Genomic DNA, 21,059 nt, shown 5'->3' with positions numbered 1-21,059 from the left:
TGCGAACCAATTAACCTTTGTTTGCTAATAGGTGAATATTCCATCATTGTTTCACCAAAGATCCTCAAGCCTAATTGCAAGTGCACAGGACTGATTGACACCTTGTCAGCCACGCCTTCTGCCGTTGATTGGTTGGTTGCCCTCGGGTGCGGAGGTTCTGTTTTTGTTTTTTTCTTTCGCTACTTTTGCACAACTTGGTCTTCACTAACAATGAGCTCAATGGCAAAATTCACAACAGTTGTTGGATTGGCGAAAAGGACATCTATGCCTTTCTGTGACTCTTCCAGTCTCTGTATTTCTGCTGCAATCTGCTAATCCCTCCCTCAGATGAATAGCCACTTTGAAGCCTCGAAATTTCAAGGTGCTGTTCAAGATGTCAAAATGCTAAGAAGACTGTTTAAATGCTGATTACTGTATAATTGAACCAGGATATGTATTGGTCCATTCATTGATTGAATTTGCCATTCAGCTCGTTAGAGAGCAGCAAGCTGTGCAAAACGTACTGAAATTGCCCAATATGTTGAACTTTGAGCGGCGTTTATCTCAAATCTGATCTGATGTTCCCCACCCCACTGTAGTCTGTCTGTAGCAAACACTTGTTTTTTCTTCTCAATGGTGTCATTTCCATCATATCTCTGCGGTTTAATTTTGTCTTACAGATTTCCTGTCCTGTTTTGTAGAACTGCTAGTCAAACGAGACAGCTCGGTGCTCTCCTGCACGTAAAACCAGGACGTTTGCAGCTAATCGTTCAAAAACGCGACTTCTCCCGTGGGTTCGCTCTCTCGCCGGTAAACCTTCCACGGAGGGCTCGTCGGGATGTGCACGTGAGAACCTGCTTTTTTTTTTTTTATTACCGCTTCCAGACACTTTTGTAGGTCTGTGTGATCAAAGGGATGCAGTGTTTTAAATATCAAGTACATTATTGTCACTTTAGAGGTGCAATGTCTGCTCAAAATATTCGTCAAAGGTACACAGGAACTGAGCCGTAATCGAAAATAATTACAAGTCACTGTTGGATTTGTTTGGGTTTCAGATGGATTGGATTGAATGTGATCTATTCTATTGGATATTGACAGCATAAAACGACGACTGTTTATTAATGCTATGGTGCTCGTTTCTGTATTTTGCCTGTTAGGCCTTCAATTTTGTATTTTTTTTTTTTTTTTTTAGTTTTTTACAAAGAAATATTCAAATATATTAATTTCTATAAATGTATTCGACATTGAAAAGTTTCCCAGTATGTTTTCTACTTGATATACTACCTGATGTAACAGGCTAAAGTTAAAAACAATAAAGTCACTAAATTAAATGGATATAACAAGCATTTTAAACTGAAAAAAATTGAAGGGCGGCATGGTGGATGACTGGTTAGCACGTCCGCCTCACATTACTGAGGATGCAAGATCGAGTCCAGGCTCCGGTCTTCCTGGGTGGGGTTTGCATGTTCTCCCCATGCCTGTGTGGGTCTTCTCTGGGTACTCCGGTCTCCTCCCACATTCCAAAGACATGGCAAGTTAATTGGGCGCTCCGAATTGTCCCTAGGTGTGCTTGTGGGTGTGGATGGTTGTTCGTCTCTGTGTGCCCTGTGATTGGCTGGCAACCAGTCCAGGGTGTACCCCGCCTACTGCCCAAAGCCAGCTGGGATAGGCTCCAGCACCCCCGTGACCCTTGTGAGGAGCAAGCGGTCAAAAAAATGGATGGAATGGATGGATTTTGCATTTCATCTGTAACAAAAGTTCTGCATCATATGTGTCTGTCGTCTGCACTTAAAAGGATGAATCAACTTTCACTTCAATATGTAGCTGAAATATTAACTAAAAGTAGTCATACTAAAATAGAATTAGGTTCAAACTATGCCTGCCCTCTACACTCCCTTAAAGGAGATAAAGCTTGATGAAGCTTCCATCTTGTCACTCAATCCTGCCTAAGGTCTTAACTCAGGAATTTTTTCAACACATCTCCACACGTTTTGTGGCATAAACTTGGCCCCTCTCTACCTTTTAAAGGATCTTTCCACTTAAAAACAAACAAAAGTGCCAATTGGGCGCACTTGGGTTCTCACTGGCACATCCGTTCAGCCTTGCGAATGCTCCGTGAGTCAGCATTATCTTCTCAAACATTGCGGTGACTTTTCCGCATTTGGTGCTACTGTGCCGTGTGTTGACTGTTTCCTGGGGGGGGGCAGCTTGGAGGAGGTGCAATTACAGCAAAGTCCGGCTTGTCGTGGAATTGTGTGTTACTATTCAGTGTGGTGATGGTGCTTTTATCCTAAGATGTAATCATGACAAATGAAATATTAGTGTTGCTATTTTTCCCCCCTCTGCATTTTATGAATAGTAATAAAATGTTTCATAAGATGTTTGAAATTTGCTGTCATGTTTCTTGTTGCCCGTACAGTAATCCCATTTTACAGGATTCCTGAACCAAAATGACTGAAGTCAAAGGTAAAATCTCTCATTCCAACTGGTCTTGTTAATGTTTCCTCAATTAGTTCACAACCGTGATAGTTCATGAATGAGCAGCATTAAATTAATTAACTCATTCACTCCCAGCCATTTTCACAGAAACAATCCCCTTCGCTCCCGGCTATTTTACTGGATTTTGACTGATTTTTCCAGGCCACAGAATATTGTGTTCTATTGCTGTAAAAACATGGAACCGACCAAAAGAAAGATTAAAGTATCTTCTTTCATCAGGGAGAGAAAAAAAAAAGAGGATATTTCTATCTGTTTCCGTTTTGTAACAATTAGCATTAGAATATAGCTAAGTTTCATCATTACTCACAAATCTATTTAGAAATGTGAGAAATTGAGCTCTTTTTTAATTTTTTTTCAACATAGCCCTGGTTGATCTCTTATACTCTGCTGTGACCTGCTGGCCGTTTGTGTAATAACGATCATGTCTTTTTAGCTGTTCTTTGGCATTGAGAGGCTACATCAAAGCCTTCTGTATACGCTAGCATAAAAAAAACCAACCCTAAAACGTATAAATACGTCTTTGGGAGACTTAAAACGTTTAAACTAGAACGTATTTATGCTTTGTTTTGAAAAGGTATTGATATGAAGATGGACAAATTGACACTTGACCAGCCACAATTTTTAACTAACTTTCTTTGTATTTGTTGGTCCGATTCGGGAAAAGCAACTGCAATCACTCATGACATGATCATTGCCACAAGTTTATGGGACTTGTTTGGTCTATTCAAGTTCAAACATGTTCTCAACTATGAATTTCCCTATTTGAGTGATGTCGTTTGCAGCAATCTTCCCATTTTAAAACGAGCTATGCAGCGGAGAAGCGAGGCCGACGTGCGTCTGGAGCAGACCTCCCAACGAGCCTCCTCGGAAGTCGGACCTCGGTGCAGGGGAGGTCTACCACCTGTGCTCAAGATAACGGTATGCATTAATGGTAGCCCACAAAAGGCCAGACTACAGTAGATCATGTAGCGGAAACAAATATGGAATGTCGGCCGAGTGAGGAGAACCTTTCTGGTGATGCTTGATGCCATCCAAGAATGAGCTTTGGCTGGATGTGTTGGAAAAGTCGACCTTGACTGTCTGCATAACTGCACCGCAGCTGTGAGAGCATCAACACCTCTGAGGAAACAATCTAGATCTTCGTTGTTGACACTTTGAGGAGGAAAACACGACTTATATAACCGCCTCAAAAACACATCTGCCATAATGTGTTCTAAAATCGGTATTCTGATTAATATGAAGCAGAGTCCGTCAGTTGTCATCCATCAAAGTGGCACAGCCATTTTGAAATTCTACTGCCCTCTGCAATCCACTGGTATTGATGTGAATTGCAAACGTGATGGCTCACGTTTTCCGAAGAGTGACGTCGATTCCAATCGACAGCAGAGGAATCTCAAAATGGCTCCGCTGATGGATGAAAATACCTGTTTGGGCGAGTGAGGGGTGAGCTGTGATTGGTCGTTACTCGATCTCTGAGAAACTGTGCTGTCATCATGGCCACCACTGAAATGGATAAATATAGGTGGATTTTGCTGCTCAGCTAATATTTCATAAACATAGTATTCATCAGTATGCCTTGTTTACACTAATGGGGCTGCATAGAACATCTGTAAAGATTTTTATTTTTTTTTTGGTTGACTTCCACTTTAAAATTTCAGTCATTTTGGCACTCGTCCATTCTATTAGCTCATTTGCTCCCAATAACGTGTAAATACGTTTTTTTTTAATGTTCTACGTGTCCCAAAGATGTATTTATACGCTTTCTTTGTTTTTGTTTTTTTTTTATGCTAGAGCATACAGAAGGCTTTGATGCAAAGAACGGTTGCAAAAATGGTAGTTATTACACAAACGGCCAGCAGGTGGCAGCAGAGCAAAGGAGATAAAACAGGGCCATGTAGAAAAAAAGCTCAATTACTTACAATTTTAAATAGATTTGTGAAAACTGAAACTCTTCTAATGCTAATTGCTGCAAAACAGCAACAGATAGAAACATACTTTTTTTTCCTGATGAAAGAAGAGACTTTAATCTTTCTTTTATAGCAATAGAACACAATATTCTGTGGCCTGGCAAAATCAGTCAAAATCCAGTAAAAGAGCCCGGGAGCGAACGGGACTGCTTTTGTGAAAATGGCTGGGAGTGAATGAGTTAATGTATAAAACCCTGTTTTAAAGTAATCATATTTTTAATTCATTTGTCTCAAATGATTTATTTATTGTAAATAATACATATCTAATATAGTTGTATTTAATTGGTAAAATATTTAATTATACATAAAACAATTTAAAAATGAGAATTAATCATCTTTTTTTTTTTTAATTAAAATATTCAACAAAATTTCATTTGCCTCTTCTGGGTCATCAAAATGAATGTTTTCTAGTATTGTTTAATTCAAGAAGCATCATACACATTGTGGAAATAGCTGTCAGTCTGCTTAATGTTTCGTTCCCAATGCGACCTTATATTTCAAACCCACCCACCCTCACTGGATTCCTAGTGAATCAAGGACACAGGATCTTCCTATTTTGGCAAGCACAGTGGTTTTGTGAGGGGGAAAAAAAATAAAATAAAATACTCCCGCCCTTTTGCCGCCTCACCCCTTGATAAGATTTGGTTGCACATGCAGACGGCAGAGTGTGTCCGTGCGCATGACATGATGTGCCTGTGCGTCTTCCTCCGTGGTCTGCTGATGCTCTGCTGGATCGAATGCTGTCGCGCGGTGGTCCTGCCCGACTCTCCTGGATGGCCGCCGCAAGCCGCCATGACAGGTGAGACTCGCAGGATGCTTCCTTTGGTACACTCGACCATCTTGGGTGGCTGGGAAAAGTCTACTGTTGAAATGCTAAGGTTTTTTTTTGACGTGTAAAGAAATGAAACCAGGCTAAATCCTTTCACAACTGTTTACAGTACACCATTAATGTGTTGTCTTACATTTGTACAATTCAATTGAAAAAAAAAATCTCTTCAAAGTTAAAATTATGAAACCAACTTTCATTTTTCAAAAGCTTGGAGGAATCATATTAATTAATAAATTATTAATTACAATAACAAGCCATCTATTTCCAGGCCATAACCAACTTCAAACAACTTTTATTTTTAAAAGAATTATTTAATTTTTTTTGTAGCAGCTTTTTTTTTTTTTTTTTTTTTGTAGGAGAGAATATATTATGAAAGATTTTTTTTTTTTTCATTACAGCAATCCCATAATTATAATGTTAGTATACTTATGACTGAAAGTGAAGCAAAAAAAAAATAAAAAATGTAAGAAATTTTAGTTTTATGTGCATTTTGGACAGCAGTCCTATGATGATTTTATGTTAATAAACAATACATTAATACTGTCACTATTATTGTCAATAATTTAATGCAGATCAATCCAACTTAAATACTCACGCTTAAATTATAAATTTTATAATTAACCATTCAAAATAGTATGTAATTGTATTATTTATTATATACAGTATTTATTATATACAGTGAATATAGTAGTCCAGGTCCAATATTACATTAAATATTTTGTTTAAAAAAACAAAACATAATACAAGTATAATATTTTATATGATTAGTATTTAGGTAAATGTCATATGTGTAGTTCTACAATATTAGTTAGTGCAGGTCAAAATAATTTTTATTTATTGTCCTAATCTTAATGTGTTACTCAAATTATCATATATACTGTGTTTATATATTTTAATTTTTTATATAGATAATACAATTATTATGACAGATTTTGGCAGAGATCCAAGTATATTAAAATATATTAAAGATATATTACTAAACTTCAGAGCTATTTTACTATAGCCTTTATATACATATATTTTTATATAAAATATAATATTTACATATCCAGGTCACCATGTCTCTTTCTAAAATCACATAAAACATCTAAATAAACCAAAACCAGTTAGTCCATGTACTGTATTATATTATTTTTTTCATATTTTTAATGACTTTACTATGGTTTAAAATGACCCTTGATTGGGGTGGGGGAAGTTCCTCACTCAAGGGCATTCAAAGGGGTGGGCGGGGAGCGGTTTGGGTCATCCCGACACATCCATCCCATTGATGCCCAATTTTATTTTATTTTATTTTATTTTATTTTTTTTATTTAATTTATTTTATTTTTTATTTTTTTTTGGTAGTGCGTTGATGACACTTGTCTATCCGTAGCTCCTCAGCGTCCGGTGGGTGCCGAGGAGGCCGGAGAAAGGATTCCGTCTGCGGCCTCCCTTGTGCCCCGGAGCAGCCCGGCGTGCTTCCTGGAAGACGTGCTGGCGGCCATGCGAGAGGCTCTCGACGACGATGGCCAGGTGACGCCAGGCGGCGCCACCTTATTCGGAATGTGCGCGTCAACTGGGAGCCTCGCAGTCTCGTCGGACCTGGTGAAGGACGCAAAGAGGAAGCAAGGAGGTGGACTGGAGCTCCTGCATCCCACTGAAGGTAATGCGGGGAAAGATAGAAAGGTTGTAAAATCTTAATTAGTAACTGAGAAGAAGAGTGCGGTAAGCAACAATAAGTGAACTGCTGACAATATTTACGCTCCGCAGTGTTTTCCGTGGCGGGGGAGGACGATCGGGAAGCACTGGTGCTCAACTTTCGCATCCCGCAATCCTCTTTGCCGCAACACAAGCTGGTGCTGCTATTGGCCTTGGAAAGTCCCGTCAGAGGAAGCGACTGGGACCAGATCACCTTCACCAGTCGCTCTCTACATCCCCACACGCAGGTCGATTTTATTGTAATTGGGTCAGTTCAATGTTATTTGTTCACCATGTTTCAGCGTTTTTGTTTGTTTTTTGCAGGCTGTGTGCATGTCAGAAGGAACGCAATATTTTCTCCTGGCGGGACAAGCAGCCACCGAACATCAAAGATGGATGCTCTCCATTGACTCAAAATCACCTGATATGAGTATGTCTTTACTTTTACTTCCTTTATGATTTGGTTTGTACATTAACACTATTAGGTCTTTTTTTTTTTTTTTTTTTTTTTTTCAAGAAAAAAAAAAATCTCATCAGGACAAAAATAAAAGCAACTAACTTTTCTTGGGGCGAAAAAGATAAAATGCAACATTTTTCTTAAGGGTAAAAGTGTTCTTGGAAAAAAAATAAAGCAAGTTACTTAAAGCAATAAAATTGCTTTTTTTTTTTTGCTTTAAAAAAAAAAATCTGTTTTCTAGGTGGGGGGGCATTTCTCTTGGAAAATGTACAACTTTGTTAGATGGAAGGCATTTTTCTTTTTCAAATGATTTTCATAGACATTTTTCTTGGGGGGTGGGGGAATACAACTAAAAAAAAAAGTAACAATTTAAAAAAATACTTTTTTTTTTACTTCTTAAGATTCTGATTTTTATTTTATTAATTCTTACTGTATACTTTAATGCATATAATTTAATGCAAATATAAATGCTTAAATTATATTTATTTTAATAATTAATTAATTCAAAATTATAATTGTATTGTGTTTATTGTCCATTCATCCATCCATTTTGTTTTTGTTCTACTGCCCCCTGGTGACTAAGGCATGCACACTTGAATGAGGAAAATGTGGTTTTGGAATGGAATAATGCCCTTTCAGTTAATCTTAGTATTTTCAGTATAATTAATAATAATAATAATAATAATAATGATACATTTCTTTGATATCATTAAACATCATTCTGTATCTCTTTCAATATCATTCAATATAATGCCACATTATTTCGACATCATATTACACATTTTTCACCAATAACATTCTACGTAAAAGTCATTATATATCATTCCAAAATATTGCACATAATTTCATCAGCATCATTTCATTTTGTTCCACATGATTCCATAACGTGTGATCTCATAAATTAAATTTGCGAGTCAAGTCACCAATGTATTTAAAAAAAATCATAACACAAGTACACAAGTAAAAAAATAAAAAATAAAATATTGCGTGCACGCTCATCCAAGTGTACTTGTCACAGAGACAAAGATGAAAGAACTCCTTACGGGCGGAAATAGAAGAAGCAGCAGTGTGACTCCAGTTCTTCTTTTCTCTCGTGAAGACGATATCAGGTTGTTCCATATCTGGTCAATACAAACCAATGTTTCAATCAGTCTGAAAAATAAATTTCATCTCTCAAAAGCAGCAAAGTCTCCGTCTCATCCCAGCCGCTCTCCTTCATGTGTGAGCTGCGCCGCTTCCTGAGTGACGTCCTTCCTCGCAATCATCCCGACGCGCCTTCGCTGAGACTGGACTCCCTTCAGGCTCCGCCCCCCGTCACGCTGGGTCTCTCCTCCAGCGAGTCCGTGCTGGCGGAACTCATCAACTCGTCGGCCCCCGCCATCTTCTCCTTCACGGGTTCTACGTACCACATCCACCGGGGGGAGCTGGCCATGCCCCCCGGCCTGCTGGACGAGCTCAAGCGCGGTTTGGAGCAGAACCTTGTGCAGACCATGGAAGTTCTACGAAACAAGGAGGATGGCCAGAAGAGCATCAAGAGGCTCCAGAGGCTCTGGGAACTCTGCGCGTTTCCCATGGTGGACCCGGCGTCGGGTAATGTGCACAAAAAAATAGAAAACACATCTGGAGGAGTCGAGGAAGTGACAAAAATGATCATGGGAATATCAGGCACTACAAAATATGTTAGGAACAAGTTTCGAAGGATTTGTGGAATCAATCAGGATATTAGGTTGTGGGACCGAGCAAAAATCTACACATGTGGCTGGCACTTTAGGGCTCCCTGTGGATCTCTTAAAAAAAATTAGTAGAAAATATATAAATATTTTTTTTTACATGTTTTTATTTTTTAGATTAATGATTTAGGTCAAAGAATAATAATAATAAAATATTTTTAAAAATGTCCACATTTGTAAGTTGTCAAAAAGGAGAGATATATATATTTTTTTTTTAATTATCTGAAAAGTAACCATAAAATGTCCAGAAGGAAGAGTAAGTAAAAGCAGAAAATTTCCATAACATGTCTTTGGAATACCCAAAAATGACAGGAGAAAAAAAAGCCAGAAAATGTTCATAAACAAAAGAAAAAAAGGCAGAAAATCACCATAAAATATATTTAGTTTAAATTGACAAAAATTCAAAAAAGGCCGAAAATTGATTTAAAAAAAAAAAAAGTTCCAAAAGTAACCAGTGTCTTAAAAACAAAAATTTCCTAAAAATTACCATAAAATGTTCACAAAACAATGTCAAATTGATTTAAGAAAAGGAAAGAAAATGCTCAAAAATTAATCATAAAATGTCCAAAAACAAAAGGAGTTACAAAAAATGCCATAATATTTCAATAAAATTGCCAAAAATGTCAGAAATTTGAAGAAGGCAGAAAAGTCTAAAAAAATTTGAAAAATTATGATTTTGATTATATAAAAATGATTTAACAAAAAACACAAGAAAGAAAATGCAAAAAAAAAATAATCATAAAATGTCCAAAAACAAAAGCAGAAATCACCTAAACTGGCCATAAAATGTCCATATAATTGCCAGAAATGTCACAAATTTGACAGAAAAGCAGAAAAGTCTAAACTTGTTTGAAAAAAGGACCTCTGTGTATTGGATGTTGTTTAATTCTATGTTGTGCTGCAGCTATAAATAGCTCTTGAACCCTCACTAACACACCTTTTCCTTCATCACCATCACCAAATGTTTTGTGACCCCCAGACATATATTTGGTGATTTATTTGGCCTAAGAAGGCTCTTTTTCTGATCCCTGATCTAGCACATACTCAATTGTAAACCAATATTACATAAATGATTGTTTTCATGAATTGCCGACATGTCTTCCTGCTCCCAGGAGAAAGCCAATACTGCGCATTCCTCCTGCTGAAAGCCATGAAGACGGTCGGTCGCGAGACGTCGCCGCAACTGCGAGCCACCCGTGCCGAGCCGAGCCCCACGGCCAGGGACGCCACCTGCCGCCTGAAGAGCCTGACCGTGTCCCTGGAGCGTTTCCTGGTGGGTCCCAACACGGCCGACATCAAAAACTGCCACGGCCGCTGCGCCTTCCCGCTGATGAACACGGTCAACCACGCCGTGTTGCTCAACTCGCACGTCGAGAGCGGCAACGTCCACGAGCGCTCGCCGTGCTGCGTGCCGCTCCAATACGAGTCCCTGGAGGTGGTGGACTTCAACCAGCACGGCACGCTTCTCTACAAGCACCCGGATATGGTGGCAAAGAAGTGTGGTTGTCGCTAACGCTAACGTACACGTACTGGTGTGCGAGGGTCCACTCCACTAACACCATTTTCTTACAGGTTTCTTTTATTTATATATATTTGTTCATATAGGAACATGTTGTAGCTGTCCAACAAATATATTTATTGTACACACTACTCTATGTTACATATAATTGTAGTCACTAAAATAGAAGGCTCACAGCTAGCTAAAATATGCTACGTTGTTCAAATGGGCCGTTTGCTTTTTGAACCTCGTTTAATCCGAAATTATTAGTCCGTCATTGTTTAGCAGTTTTAGGTTTCAGGATGGCTTTACTGCCGATGGGCTTCTTCCGTCTTCTTATCGCTCCGAGTTCTTCAGATCCCCACCACGACATGAACTTGTCCCACAAGGAGATCTCGAGAACAAAGACACATAGAGACGCTTTTAAGTTTTATTTCTAGTCATATAATCCAGATATCAACACATTTAGTTTGACTTTTTTGTCAAAAGCCGTGTTTTTCAAATTGTTTCACTTTCAATCTGTGCTTAGACGTTCACTTTTCACTCTCTAATGTGTACATTTGGAGAAAACGAGGTGAAAAATAAAAGTCATCGTATCATGAAACTGACTACACTTTTGTATTGCTGACAGGATATAAATGTCTCAACTCTTTCAAGATACATACATCAGAAAATGAAAGTAGGTCAAACCAAACCAAACCACAAAAAGCCAAAATACACTTTGATAGTCGTGAAATAAAGTCATCAGCTTCTGTAAAATGTTATTTTTTTTAATTGCTTGTGATATTTTTATCCCTGTCAAGAAAGCATGATTTTACTGTCAATATGATTAATTATTTTTCACAATAAATAATAATATTCATACATATTTAAAATAAAATACTATATTTTACAAAATATTCCAAATAAGTGTAATTTATTTTGAATTTACATTTTGTATTATATTAGATGTTATATTGACGATTGGTATTTATTTTATAGAACATAAAAATGTTACAAAGATCCCATAGAATATTTTAATAGACAATGTATATAGTAGTAATAGTTGTAGAAAGCTAAAAAAAAAAAAAAAAAAGTTGACAAACTGGATCCATAAAGGCTGCAAGTATTTAATAAGCAGACAATAAATACCTGAGTTATTGAACCATCTTGAATGCTTCCAATGAAAGACCTTATCCCTGTCTCCTCTACAAACACATCAACAGCATCTATAGGACACAAAGTTGAAGAAAAAAATATGGAAAGTGGAGTTAAAGGCACCCCTTGCCTGTCCAAATGCCATGTTTTTGTGATCAAATGGCTTGTGCTGAAAAATGTAACAACACTAACACTTTAAGATCATGTTGATGAAAAGTGCATTATAAATTTAATTTATTATTATCATTAAGCCTAATAGAACATCTGAACTTCATTTGGGGATAATTTTAGGTTAAGGCAGGTGTGTGCTGACTCATACAAGATGGCTGTGAATGTGGTCACATTTGAAAGCAGACACATCCCCATTATTTGAGGGTGTGCACACTTGTGCAACCAACCACCATTCCATTTTTTTACCCTCTCAATTGAGTTGTACAACTAGAAAGTTGTGAAATAATTTACCTTGATCTTATTTATTTATTTGTCACAAAAACCTTGCATTTTGAACAGGGGTGTGGACACTTTTTATACCCACAATCCAATATATTACTCACATTGAAATTGATGCACCCCTGCGCCCACGAGCAGCACGACCAGCGCCAGCGCCAGGCAGCGGTTCATGGTGAAGCCCTTCCATGGATTTGAAACCTCGTTCAGATTTTGGATGGACAAAATCCTGTCATATGACACTGAACAAGACGCCATTCATACGAAATTAAATTAGCTTGAAAGCAGCATGTGATATGATCAAACAGTGGATGACTTCAAGTGTCGTCAAGTCTTACTTATCAATGCTTGTTTGTCAACTTGGAGCTTGACCTGCAAATGGAGAATATTTATAATATAATGTTTGGACCACTTTGACAACACGTGTTTTAAAATAGGTCGCTTCAATAGTTTGAATGATCTTGTTTTCAAATTCACAAAAGAGGAAGTAGAGGAACATACCTTGAGTAAAAAGCCTTCCGTTGTGCGTCCACAGTCACTTGTTGGCTGGTTAATTCTGGTTAATTCTGTTCTACACAGGGAGGGCAGAGGTGACGGAACGTACCCTGCTTGTTGGGACCTTGATTGACAGGCACATATGAGAACGGTTTCCAAGGCAATGCCTTCCAAGGAGGGAGAAAAAAAAACATGAGCATTGACACTGTTTGGCCTGTAGGTGGAGCTATTATTCACCTGTAGATATGTGTTTCGATTCTAATAAAACAAGACGTTGGGTGTCCACAATATTACACTGAATTATGTACGGTATCTTGAAAACGGTATCATTATTCAATCAATATTGTAGAGTGCCATTTGCCTTGAAAAAAAAGAGAGATGTAAATATTTTTTTTGGGGGGGTGGGGGTGGTTAATGGCATTTCTATTAATTTTTCAACGTCGAGATACGATTGCTGTGTTGTTTTTTATGGGGGAAATGAAAACTAACGAAATGAGAGAAACTGAAGTTGCAAGTAACATTTTGGTTAAAATAATAATAATAAAACGAGAGTGCTTATTTATTAAACAACAACAACAACAACTAAAACGCATATTAAATTTAGAAAACTAACTAAACCAAACTATAATTATAGCAACAATGTACTTTGTTTTCGTCTTTTGTCTATTAATGTCATACATAAGCTTTTGGGGTTGTTTTAAAAGTATTATTCAGTATGACTGTACCAACGTAGGCTGTATATTGTTAATTATTGTTAAGTCCAGGAAAAAATAACTATCATAACCAGATGAACTTAAAACTATTATAACCCTGCTCCATTTTTTTTATATACTGTATAGTTCAAGCCCCAGTTCACATTAACATACAAGTTCAAAGCATTCGTCAGTCGTCACTGTATAAATAAAATGAATAGGTGAATGATTATGGCCGTTATGTACGTTCTTATCGTGCTTCACATAAGGCTCGTCACATGGGAAACTCCCCCCGCCCTCCGTGGAGCCCAACAGCATCAGCCTGCTAGCCGCCTGTCAGCGCCTCAAAGCGGCCAGAGCGGAGGTGGGAGGACGAGCGAGCGGTGCAAGTGTGGACGCAGTCCGGATGGTTAAATCGAACCTACAGACGATTTTGAATAGTCACTGTTTTGCTAGAGAAAAGGAAAGACATTTATCCAAGATGCCCGTCATCGAACAGACCAGTAATAAACCGGAAAGTGAAAGGTACGTTGTTACTGTTTATTGTGTCGTCATCGGGATCATTAGTCGAGCTAAAGCTAAGCTAAGCTAACGGGGCCTGGCGAAAGGACGCCGTCTATTTGCTGGAGCGGCTGCGGCTATAACAAGTGTTTCTTGTTTACTGTTATTTCCTCAACACTTATATTACATGTATGTCAAATGACAACTAAACAAATTTAAATATAACGTTACAATGAACAATGGTGCTAAAAAAGTGAACATTATATTAACAAGCTGCACGTAACTGGCTATGATAATTTACTAGTTGGCTACAGCTACTGTACGTCACAAATGATAAATCTATATCGTAAAGGATGACATAGTTCGTTTTAAATTCTTATAAAAACAAACCCTGCAATTGCTTTAAAGTTTAAATGTCTCATTTGAATACAATTCCCCAATGTGTTGACGTCAATGTCATGAGAACAAATAGCGTTAGCTTGTAGCTACGGCATCAGTGTGATTACGTCACAATACTTTTTTTTTTTTTTTTGCCTTCACCGACGCTCAATGATAATAATAATAAATAATACAATATTTTTTATTTTGTATACGTTTTATTGCGACCGAGACTACTATAGACGCAAAAGGTTGCAATGGTTCATCTATACATGACTTGTGCTTGCTTGTTTTGTACTGAACAGTATTTTTCCGTCAGACGACAGGCTGGGGAGCTCATTAGCACACATTAAACCGCCGCGATGGATTAATGTAATCTCTTTTTTTTTTTCAGCAGAGAATCGAGATGGGATCTTGGGTTGCAAATTTCCACTCTTTTCATTGCGTTTCCCACTCGGTGTCAGGTGTTTTTGTCTCCCCTCTTTCTTGTTATTGACTTCGGGGTGGGGTGGGGGAATCTCACCCCAGGTATAGTTTGCGTTGGTCGGGTCGAGTCCTGACAAGAGTCGGCCGGGGGCGTTGGATGTTGTCTTTCTGGTTTCACGTTGTTGAGAAAGACTCTGGAAATTTCCACTGCACTGCGACTGCGGGGGAGGGGGATGATTTAGTGATGTCATATTAAACATAGAGGCCTGTTGTTCTCTTCTGGTACACCGTGGTCGTTTGTAAACAGCTCCTATTTAGTTAGGTGCTTCATATAAAGTGTTGTGTGTAGTAGTGCTTAACAACGCAAACTACCATCATAAAAATGGTGCAAAAGGTAGATTTCATGTGTCAGTGTATTTAAAAAGTGTGATTGTCGAATGAATATAAATGAGACTTTTGGAGATTGTCAAAAGGCTCGTAGTCCGTCCATAGATAACTGAGCAACGTCCATTTTGTTTGTTGTCGTTCAAATGATGATGATTAAATGATGTATATACATTCAGGGCTGCAACAATTAAATAATTTACCTTGAATAATTTGAATGCTATGTGCTGTAAATTTACCGAAGAAATGTTTCCCTCAATACGAGCTTGATGTCATTACATCCGCTGTAAATGTAAACTGCAAAAAGAACATAGACAATTAAATATAGTGTAAATATGATACATTAGATTTCCGTCCATCATTAAATGAGCAAACTAATTGTCATAGGTGGCCAATAGATTAATTTGCAAGTTACTTCTGTTGAGGACGGTGGAGATATTTATGTACAATGTGGCTGTCTCGTCTGCATAAAGGAGTTGTTCCGTCAATGTACATAAACACAGCCATATCAGATGGCCACTTAGTAGTGTACATGGAAATAGTCCAAAAAATCGGATACCTTGACTTAGCGTCCAAGTAACACTTTTTTTTTTTTTTTAACTTAGGAGTTGAAAGGTCAATTTATTGTTTAGATTTGAATGACATGCATGAGTGAGTTAAAAAAAAAAAAAGTGGTGGTGGTTAGTCTCTAATCCAGCTGTTTATTGAACAAGACAAACAGTCAAACGCTGAAATACAAAAGGAAAATACTAATAAGGGCCAACCAAAGCTGGCGTCGGAGAGCTGACGTCACTCAGTAGGCCACGCCCATTTGAAGGCACATGACGCCATCCAATTCCTATTGTGCATGGACTTTGGGTTTAACACTTCATAAAACCCGTTTATTTCTTTACATTCTCTTTTTATTACAGTTTATTATGTTTTATATTGTACAGTAAAGTGCTGCTTGGCTTTATTGAAAATGTAACAGGGATGTTTTTTTTTGTGTGTGCTGGAACCGATTAATTGTATTTTGACATACAAGTAAATTGAGTTACTAGTGTGGTGACGGACCGTATGCGACTATTTCAGTGTAGCCTAATGCAAGACAGAAAAAAAATGGGGATATACATGCAAAAAAACAAAACAAAAACCCCCAAAAACAATCAATGTACTCGAAGCTGTTAGTAACATTAATAACTTTTGTATCAGTTCAATTTAGTCTAACCTTGCAGACGTATTTAACAGTAAATAGCATTAAATCCGAATTGGCGTGCTCGACCTTCTTTGGAACGCCAGCCCCATAACCTTCTTTCCTGTTATTAGACAAGTGTTAGCATCCGTTGCATTTGGATTTCACGCCTCTGCACCACATATAGCGCGCCGGCGTCATTTACGTAAGCGCGGACGAGCCACGGCACCGCAGCCGTTCGCACCCGAGCACTTAACAGCGTGCTTGCTGCATCTGTGGTTGCGCAAGTGTTGCGTGTCAACAGCTCCAGGCAGAAACATGGCCGCCATAAAGCCCAAGTTAGTGCTTCACTAAAGCGGGCTAATGTTTAGACAAACACTTCATTTGTGTGCGTGTCAGCAGGGATGGGAAAATGTCTGCCTTGCCAAGACACACAAGTATGTTGAAGCAACAGCCACAATTAAAATGTGTCTTTTGTGCAGTATGGAGGAAAATGTCCAAAAATTGTTGGATTTATTGATCAGTATGCTGCCACACAATTGCTGCTGTTTTTCGTTCATGTACAGTAAGTACATTATATATAATATACATGAGGTGACGTGCTAAATAATTCTATACATAAAATATTAAAATTTGTTGATTTTTTTTTAAAAGTATATCCGAATATAATGGGAACCTTAAAAAAACAAAACGTAATAATAATAATAATAATAATAATAATAATAATAGGGATGTAACGGTAACGGCAATATCGTTGATATCACGATATTAAAACTGCCGTAATATATTGTCATCGTCATGAATGATACTGGTGATAAAGTTTCACTTTGGTTGTCATTTTAACAGTTTTTTGTTTTTTTTATTTAAACGTGTGGTATTTTCAAGACGTTTTGTATTTCTTCTAACTTTATTTCAGTAGTTAACAGATAAAATGGCATCCGTATTCCTATATCCATCGTTTTTTTCCTTTTGTTTTTACTTTCTCTTTTTTTTTTTTTTTTTTTTTTTTTACATAATGTCCCCTAGTGTTCACAAAATAACAGCAATAGCTTGTGTTCCAGGCAACTTTAGTTTGAAGTTAATTTTGTTTCACGTGAACACAAAGCACCTTTTATCAGAATGTGCTTGTGTACCTAATGTTGTGTCCAGTTCGTGTCTTTTTGTGCCGATTGTGCTGAAACGAGACGCTTGCTGTTAGTCACAAGCTCCACAATGTGCTAACAAAGCTCCCCCCTCCTTCCTGCCTGTTCAAAGTTCCTCATCACGCGCCCGCAGTCTCTCTCCCATGGTCACTCATTCAAGTCTTTTGCCACAGATGGCTTACTAGGCCATAAAATGGTGGTCAGGTCTGCCCTTTAAATCGGGTGGCGTGTGTTGTTAGGCAACAGAACTTTCCCACTGGCCCATGGCGTCGTGTTCACGCGTGCCGGTGTTTTTCCGCAGTATCTCCAATCCGAGGAGGTGCTCCCGCTGTTGCAGTAACCCGTGTCCGGGGCCTCTGTGGTGCTCCTGATGCCCCTCACCCACCCCTGAAGATCCCAGGTGGGCGAGGGAATGACCAGCGGGATCGCAATCTTTCAGCTAAGCTATTCTATTCCGTGAGTACAATTTGGTTTCTGATATTTGTTTGTGCTCTGCCATCGTCTCCACTTGGCTGCAGCCGTCTGTTTTCTTACTGCCCTCATTCTCCTTTTGGATAGCACACATGCTAACGTTGGTTTGCTATGTAGCCTGCAGTATTTTGCTCCCTAATCTCCAATTTGCTGGCGTGGTCCATTTTCTTAGTGCCCTCAGTCTCCTCTTGAATAGCGCACACTAATAATTAGCTCCAGATACTACAGTATACGGTAATCTCCACTTGGATACAGTGGTCTTTTTATTTATTTTTTGGTGCCCTTATTCTCCTCCTGAATAACAATAAATTAGCTTAGCCAGTGCCTTTTTTTTTTTTTTTTTTTTTTAGAAACTGCTGTATTATACTTAAGTCGTCACTTTTCCACAGCAGTCAGTTTTCTTGCTGCCCTTAGTCTCTGCTTGGATAACATGCACATACACACTCATGTTAGCTTAACCTGTTGTTCTGCTTTAACTGCAGACACTGAAGTATTATACTTGACCAATTATTCTTTATTTCTTTAGGCCAATTGTGATTCTGATAACCGATTAATCGGTTTGCCGTTTTTTTGTGTGTTTTTTTTGGGGGGGGGTGTTGTTACATTTGAATGTAACTATGTTTGTTTTATGCAGTATTAGAGTGGACAAAAAAAATACACCAACAAAAATTGCCTGGTATTTGCTGATTCAATTGATTTTGGGCCCTCCTCCGCAGTCTTCACTTTGCTGTAGCAGTTGCTTTTTATTTTCTGCCCTTAGTGTCCGCTGTTGCTCTGCCTTATTTCTGGATTCTGTTTGTGTCGCGTTGTGACAGATGCTCTCCCCCCCCCCACAAATTCAAGTGTTCTTTTATCTTTTTTTTTTTTTTTTTTTCAACTCATGTCACATGTCCATGTTTTGGTGTTTTCCTTCGATCAGGATGCTCAGTTGCTGGTTCTTGAGGAGCCGGCCCCCGCCAACAGCAGAGTGCGCTTCCTGCTCTTTGAGCCGCGCTTCTCCGAAGGCAAGAAGTGCGTTTGGAGGGCGGCGCTCAAAGCGGGCAACCTCTACATCGAAATCGCCCCCGGAGCTTTGCCCGAGAGGAGCAAAGACAGGTCAGTTGGAAAATAGGCTTTTATTTTACACCTATATACTTGTTTTTTGTTTTGTACTTAATTCAACCTTGGTCGTGCCCAATTAATAACATTACAAAATGTCTGTCTTGTTGAGAGCAGATGTCATAACGGCGTGTTTAACATCTGTGTACACAGTTTTGCTCTGGTGCTGGAGTTTGCCGAGGAGCAGCTGCAGGGCGAGCACGTGTTCATCTGTTTCCACAAGAGCCGCGACGATCGAGGTGAGGGTCAACGTTTACCGTTTTTCTTCGAGCCAGACTCGTGAGGCTCATGTTGCGTTTTGTTGTCCCTCCTCAGCATCCCTGCTGCGCACATTCAGTTTCCTGGGCTTTGAGATTGTGAGACCGGGCCATCCCCTCGTCCCCGCCCGCCCCGACGCTTTCTTCATGGCTTACAGAATCGAGCGAGACTCCTCCTCCGACGACGACTAAAACGAGCGGTCGCACACCTTCTTTTCTCATCCGCGTCAGCGTATTGTAATCAAAGAGGAAATATACGTCTCCTTTAGTCACCTGTGTAACAGCATTTTACTTCCTTTAACGTTTAGTGATGACTTCCTGTTTCACCCCATTATCGTCATCTGCACAGGCTGATATTTATGATTAAATTTGATTTCATCGTACTCCTCCAGGTAGATTTGTTTTCATAGTCATTGTGAGTTGATTCTCCTGTTTATATTGATTGTTGTTTTCTATGTGTGCATGATTTTCATTTGATGCTCTGATTCACTTGATAGAAATCTGCATGTTGAAACTGAACCGATTAAAAGTGCTCACCTCATACTCACTCCGGTCTCTTATTGAAGATGTTTACACGACGGGAGTTCCGTTACGAAAGCGCGACGTAAGCGCAATTTTGAACGCAAGTCTCGAGCAATAGTCATGATTTATTTGAAAAATACTTGGCCTTAAATAAACATTCCAATGAAAACATAATTACAGTTGTAAGTGAGCAAACACAGTTGTATCACAAATAATTGTTTAAAAACAGTTTTTAAAGATGAAATACAAATGTATTGAACTTAAATATAAGTGAACGGTACTTTAGGCTCTGAATCTTTTACAATGATTTACAGTATATTTGACTGAGCACGCTTATCACTTACTGACCAAATGTGTCTGTGTATAGAAAATAGTTCTCTAGAAATATATCTAAATATATAAATAGAAAATCTAGGCATTTAGCTATGCATTTTTAACGAATTGAGTAGGAGTTATTCTAAAAATGGTTAAATTAGGCTCAAATATTCTGAAAATTGAAGTGAACTCAGCTGCTTGTTGCATAAAAAGAGAAATCCCTCATTTGCAACAAAACACGTCAGGCCCATAAACAAATGTGGCGACTGTTTATACAGCCAATTGTCTCGCCCCTTTCTGTCATCGATGGCTCCCCTTCAGGCCCACGGACAACGATGTGATGACAGCCGCTTGGCCGCTGCAGGTGCATCATTAAGCGTGGGAGACTTCACTCCAGCCCAGCCCTCCACAAAGAAATTAGTGGCTTGGGTGCAGTCCCCAGAAGATGGCGGACGACTTTTCAGGTTAGTACCTCTGGGTTTCGGGTCGTTTGTAATGGGGTATGGGGTATATGCAAGGAAATATAGTTCAACAAAAAACAAGAAGGACCGTCGAGAATCCGTGTGGGTGGCCAATCAAAGTCGCGGTGAAAGTTTAGAAGAAAAAAACCGGAGAAGTAACTGAGATATGATGCAATACTGCCCTCCTGTGGATGACTGGAGTAACTACAGTCAGGGTGGAAATGGGATTGACTTGTTCTATTCGTGAGCTGTTAATACATAGAACAATCGTTGGATTCGCATTTGAGTAGATTACATCGCTGACTACCAGGGTGTTGATGCGGGAATAGAATGTAAAACCAATAAAAATAATAAAAGAGGTATCTGATGACTCCATAGGTGTGGAGGTGTGACGGTTGGGGGTGCACGACCAAACCATACCAGAAAGGCATACATCAGCTTCATTAATTTTTGCCCATAGCACCATGAACAGATGGTCCGATGAAATAAGACAATGACTCAGTACCGGTGGTACCGCGTTCCATCC

General features: G+C 38.7%; 3 protein-coding genes across 5 annotated transcripts; 2 read left to right on the top strand and 1 right to left on the bottom strand.

Moving 5' to 3' along the window:
- Window positions 1–2,396: 2,396 nt before the first annotated feature.
- On the top strand, window positions 2,397–11,240 carry amh (anti-Mullerian hormone). Of its 3 annotated transcripts, XM_077535382.1 has the most exons (9): window positions 2,397–2,445; window positions 3,246–3,396; window positions 5,103–5,244; window positions 6,647–6,916; window positions 7,024–7,199; window positions 7,276–7,381; window positions 8,427–8,517; window positions 8,589–8,998; window positions 10,251–11,240. In XM_077535382.1, the coding sequence occupies exons 2-9, from the start codon at window positions 3,286–3,288 to the stop codon at window positions 10,649–10,651; spliced, it is 1,707 nt and encodes a 568-aa protein (XP_077391508.1). In that variant the 5' UTR covers window positions 2,397–2,445; window positions 3,246–3,285; the 3' UTR covers window positions 10,652–11,240. The 3 variants fall into 3 exon arrangements, with proteins under 3 accessions (XP_077391508.1, XP_077391506.1, XP_077391507.1); XM_077535380.1 differs by lacking the exon at window positions 2,397–2,445 and having other exon boundaries at window positions 2,834–3,396; XM_077535381.1 differs by lacking the exon at window positions 2,397–2,445 and having other exon boundaries at window positions 2,835–3,396; window positions 8,592–8,998.
- LOC144027652 (uncharacterized) lies at window positions 10,751–14,978 on the bottom strand. Its single transcript, XM_077535383.1, has 6 exons — window positions 14,810–14,978; window positions 12,722–12,882; window positions 12,559–12,592; window positions 12,328–12,462; window positions 11,768–11,844; window positions 10,751–11,030 (listed from the first exon to the last, which is right to left on the bottom strand). The coding sequence occupies exons 1-6, from the start codon at window positions 14,970–14,972 to the stop codon at window positions 10,911–10,913; spliced, it is 690 nt and encodes a 229-aa protein (XP_077391509.1). The 5' UTR covers window positions 14,973–14,978; the 3' UTR covers window positions 10,751–10,910.
- oaz1a (ornithine decarboxylase antizyme 1a) lies at window positions 13,693–19,782 on the top strand. The gene is given in 6 exon segments (XM_077535384.1): window positions 13,693–13,932; window positions 17,711–17,777; window positions 17,779–17,865; window positions 18,800–18,975; window positions 19,132–19,217; window positions 19,294–19,782. Coding segments are annotated over 6 exon segments (669 nt in total). The 5' UTR covers window positions 13,693–13,813; the 3' UTR covers window positions 19,428–19,782.
- The last annotated feature ends 1,277 nt before the right edge of the window (window positions 19,783–21,059 follow it).

Source organism: Festucalex cinctus, chromosome 10, assembly GCF_051991245.1.
Source record: "Festucalex cinctus isolate MCC-2025b chromosome 10, RoL_Fcin_1.0, whole genome shotgun sequence".
Taxonomy (NCBI): Eukaryota; Metazoa; Chordata; class Actinopteri; order Syngnathiformes; family Syngnathidae; genus Festucalex; species Festucalex cinctus.
Note: the sequence above shows the minus strand (reverse complement) of the source record. Positions and strands in the feature narration are given on the sequence as shown.

Bases quoted from the DNA above. Each gene is read 5' to 3' on its own strand.
- amh (XM_077535380.1), top strand. From the start codon at position 3,061: ATGAAGATGGACAAATTGACACTTGACCAGCCACAATTTTTAACTAAC. The intron at 6,917-7,023 runs GTAATGCGGGGA...TACGCTCCGCAG, and splicing joins GCTCCTGCATCCCACTGAAG to TGTTTTCCGTGGCGGGGGAG. The intron at 8,518-8,588 runs GTTGTTCCATAT...ATCTCTCAAAAG, and splicing joins TCTCGTGAAGACGATATCAG to CAGCAAAGTCTCCGTCTCAT.
- LOC144027652 (XM_077535383.1), bottom strand. From the start codon at position 14,972: ATGTTTAATATGACATCACTAAATCATCCCCCTCCCCCGCAGTCGCAG. The intron at 11,845-12,327 runs GTGAGTAATATA...TGTGTCCTATAG, and splicing joins AGGGGTGCATCAATTTCAAT to ATGCTGTTGATGTGTTTGTA. The intron at 11,031-11,767 runs GTATTTATTGTC...TTTGTTCTCGAG, and splicing joins AAGATGGTTCAATAACTCAG to ATCTCCTTGTGGGACAAGTT.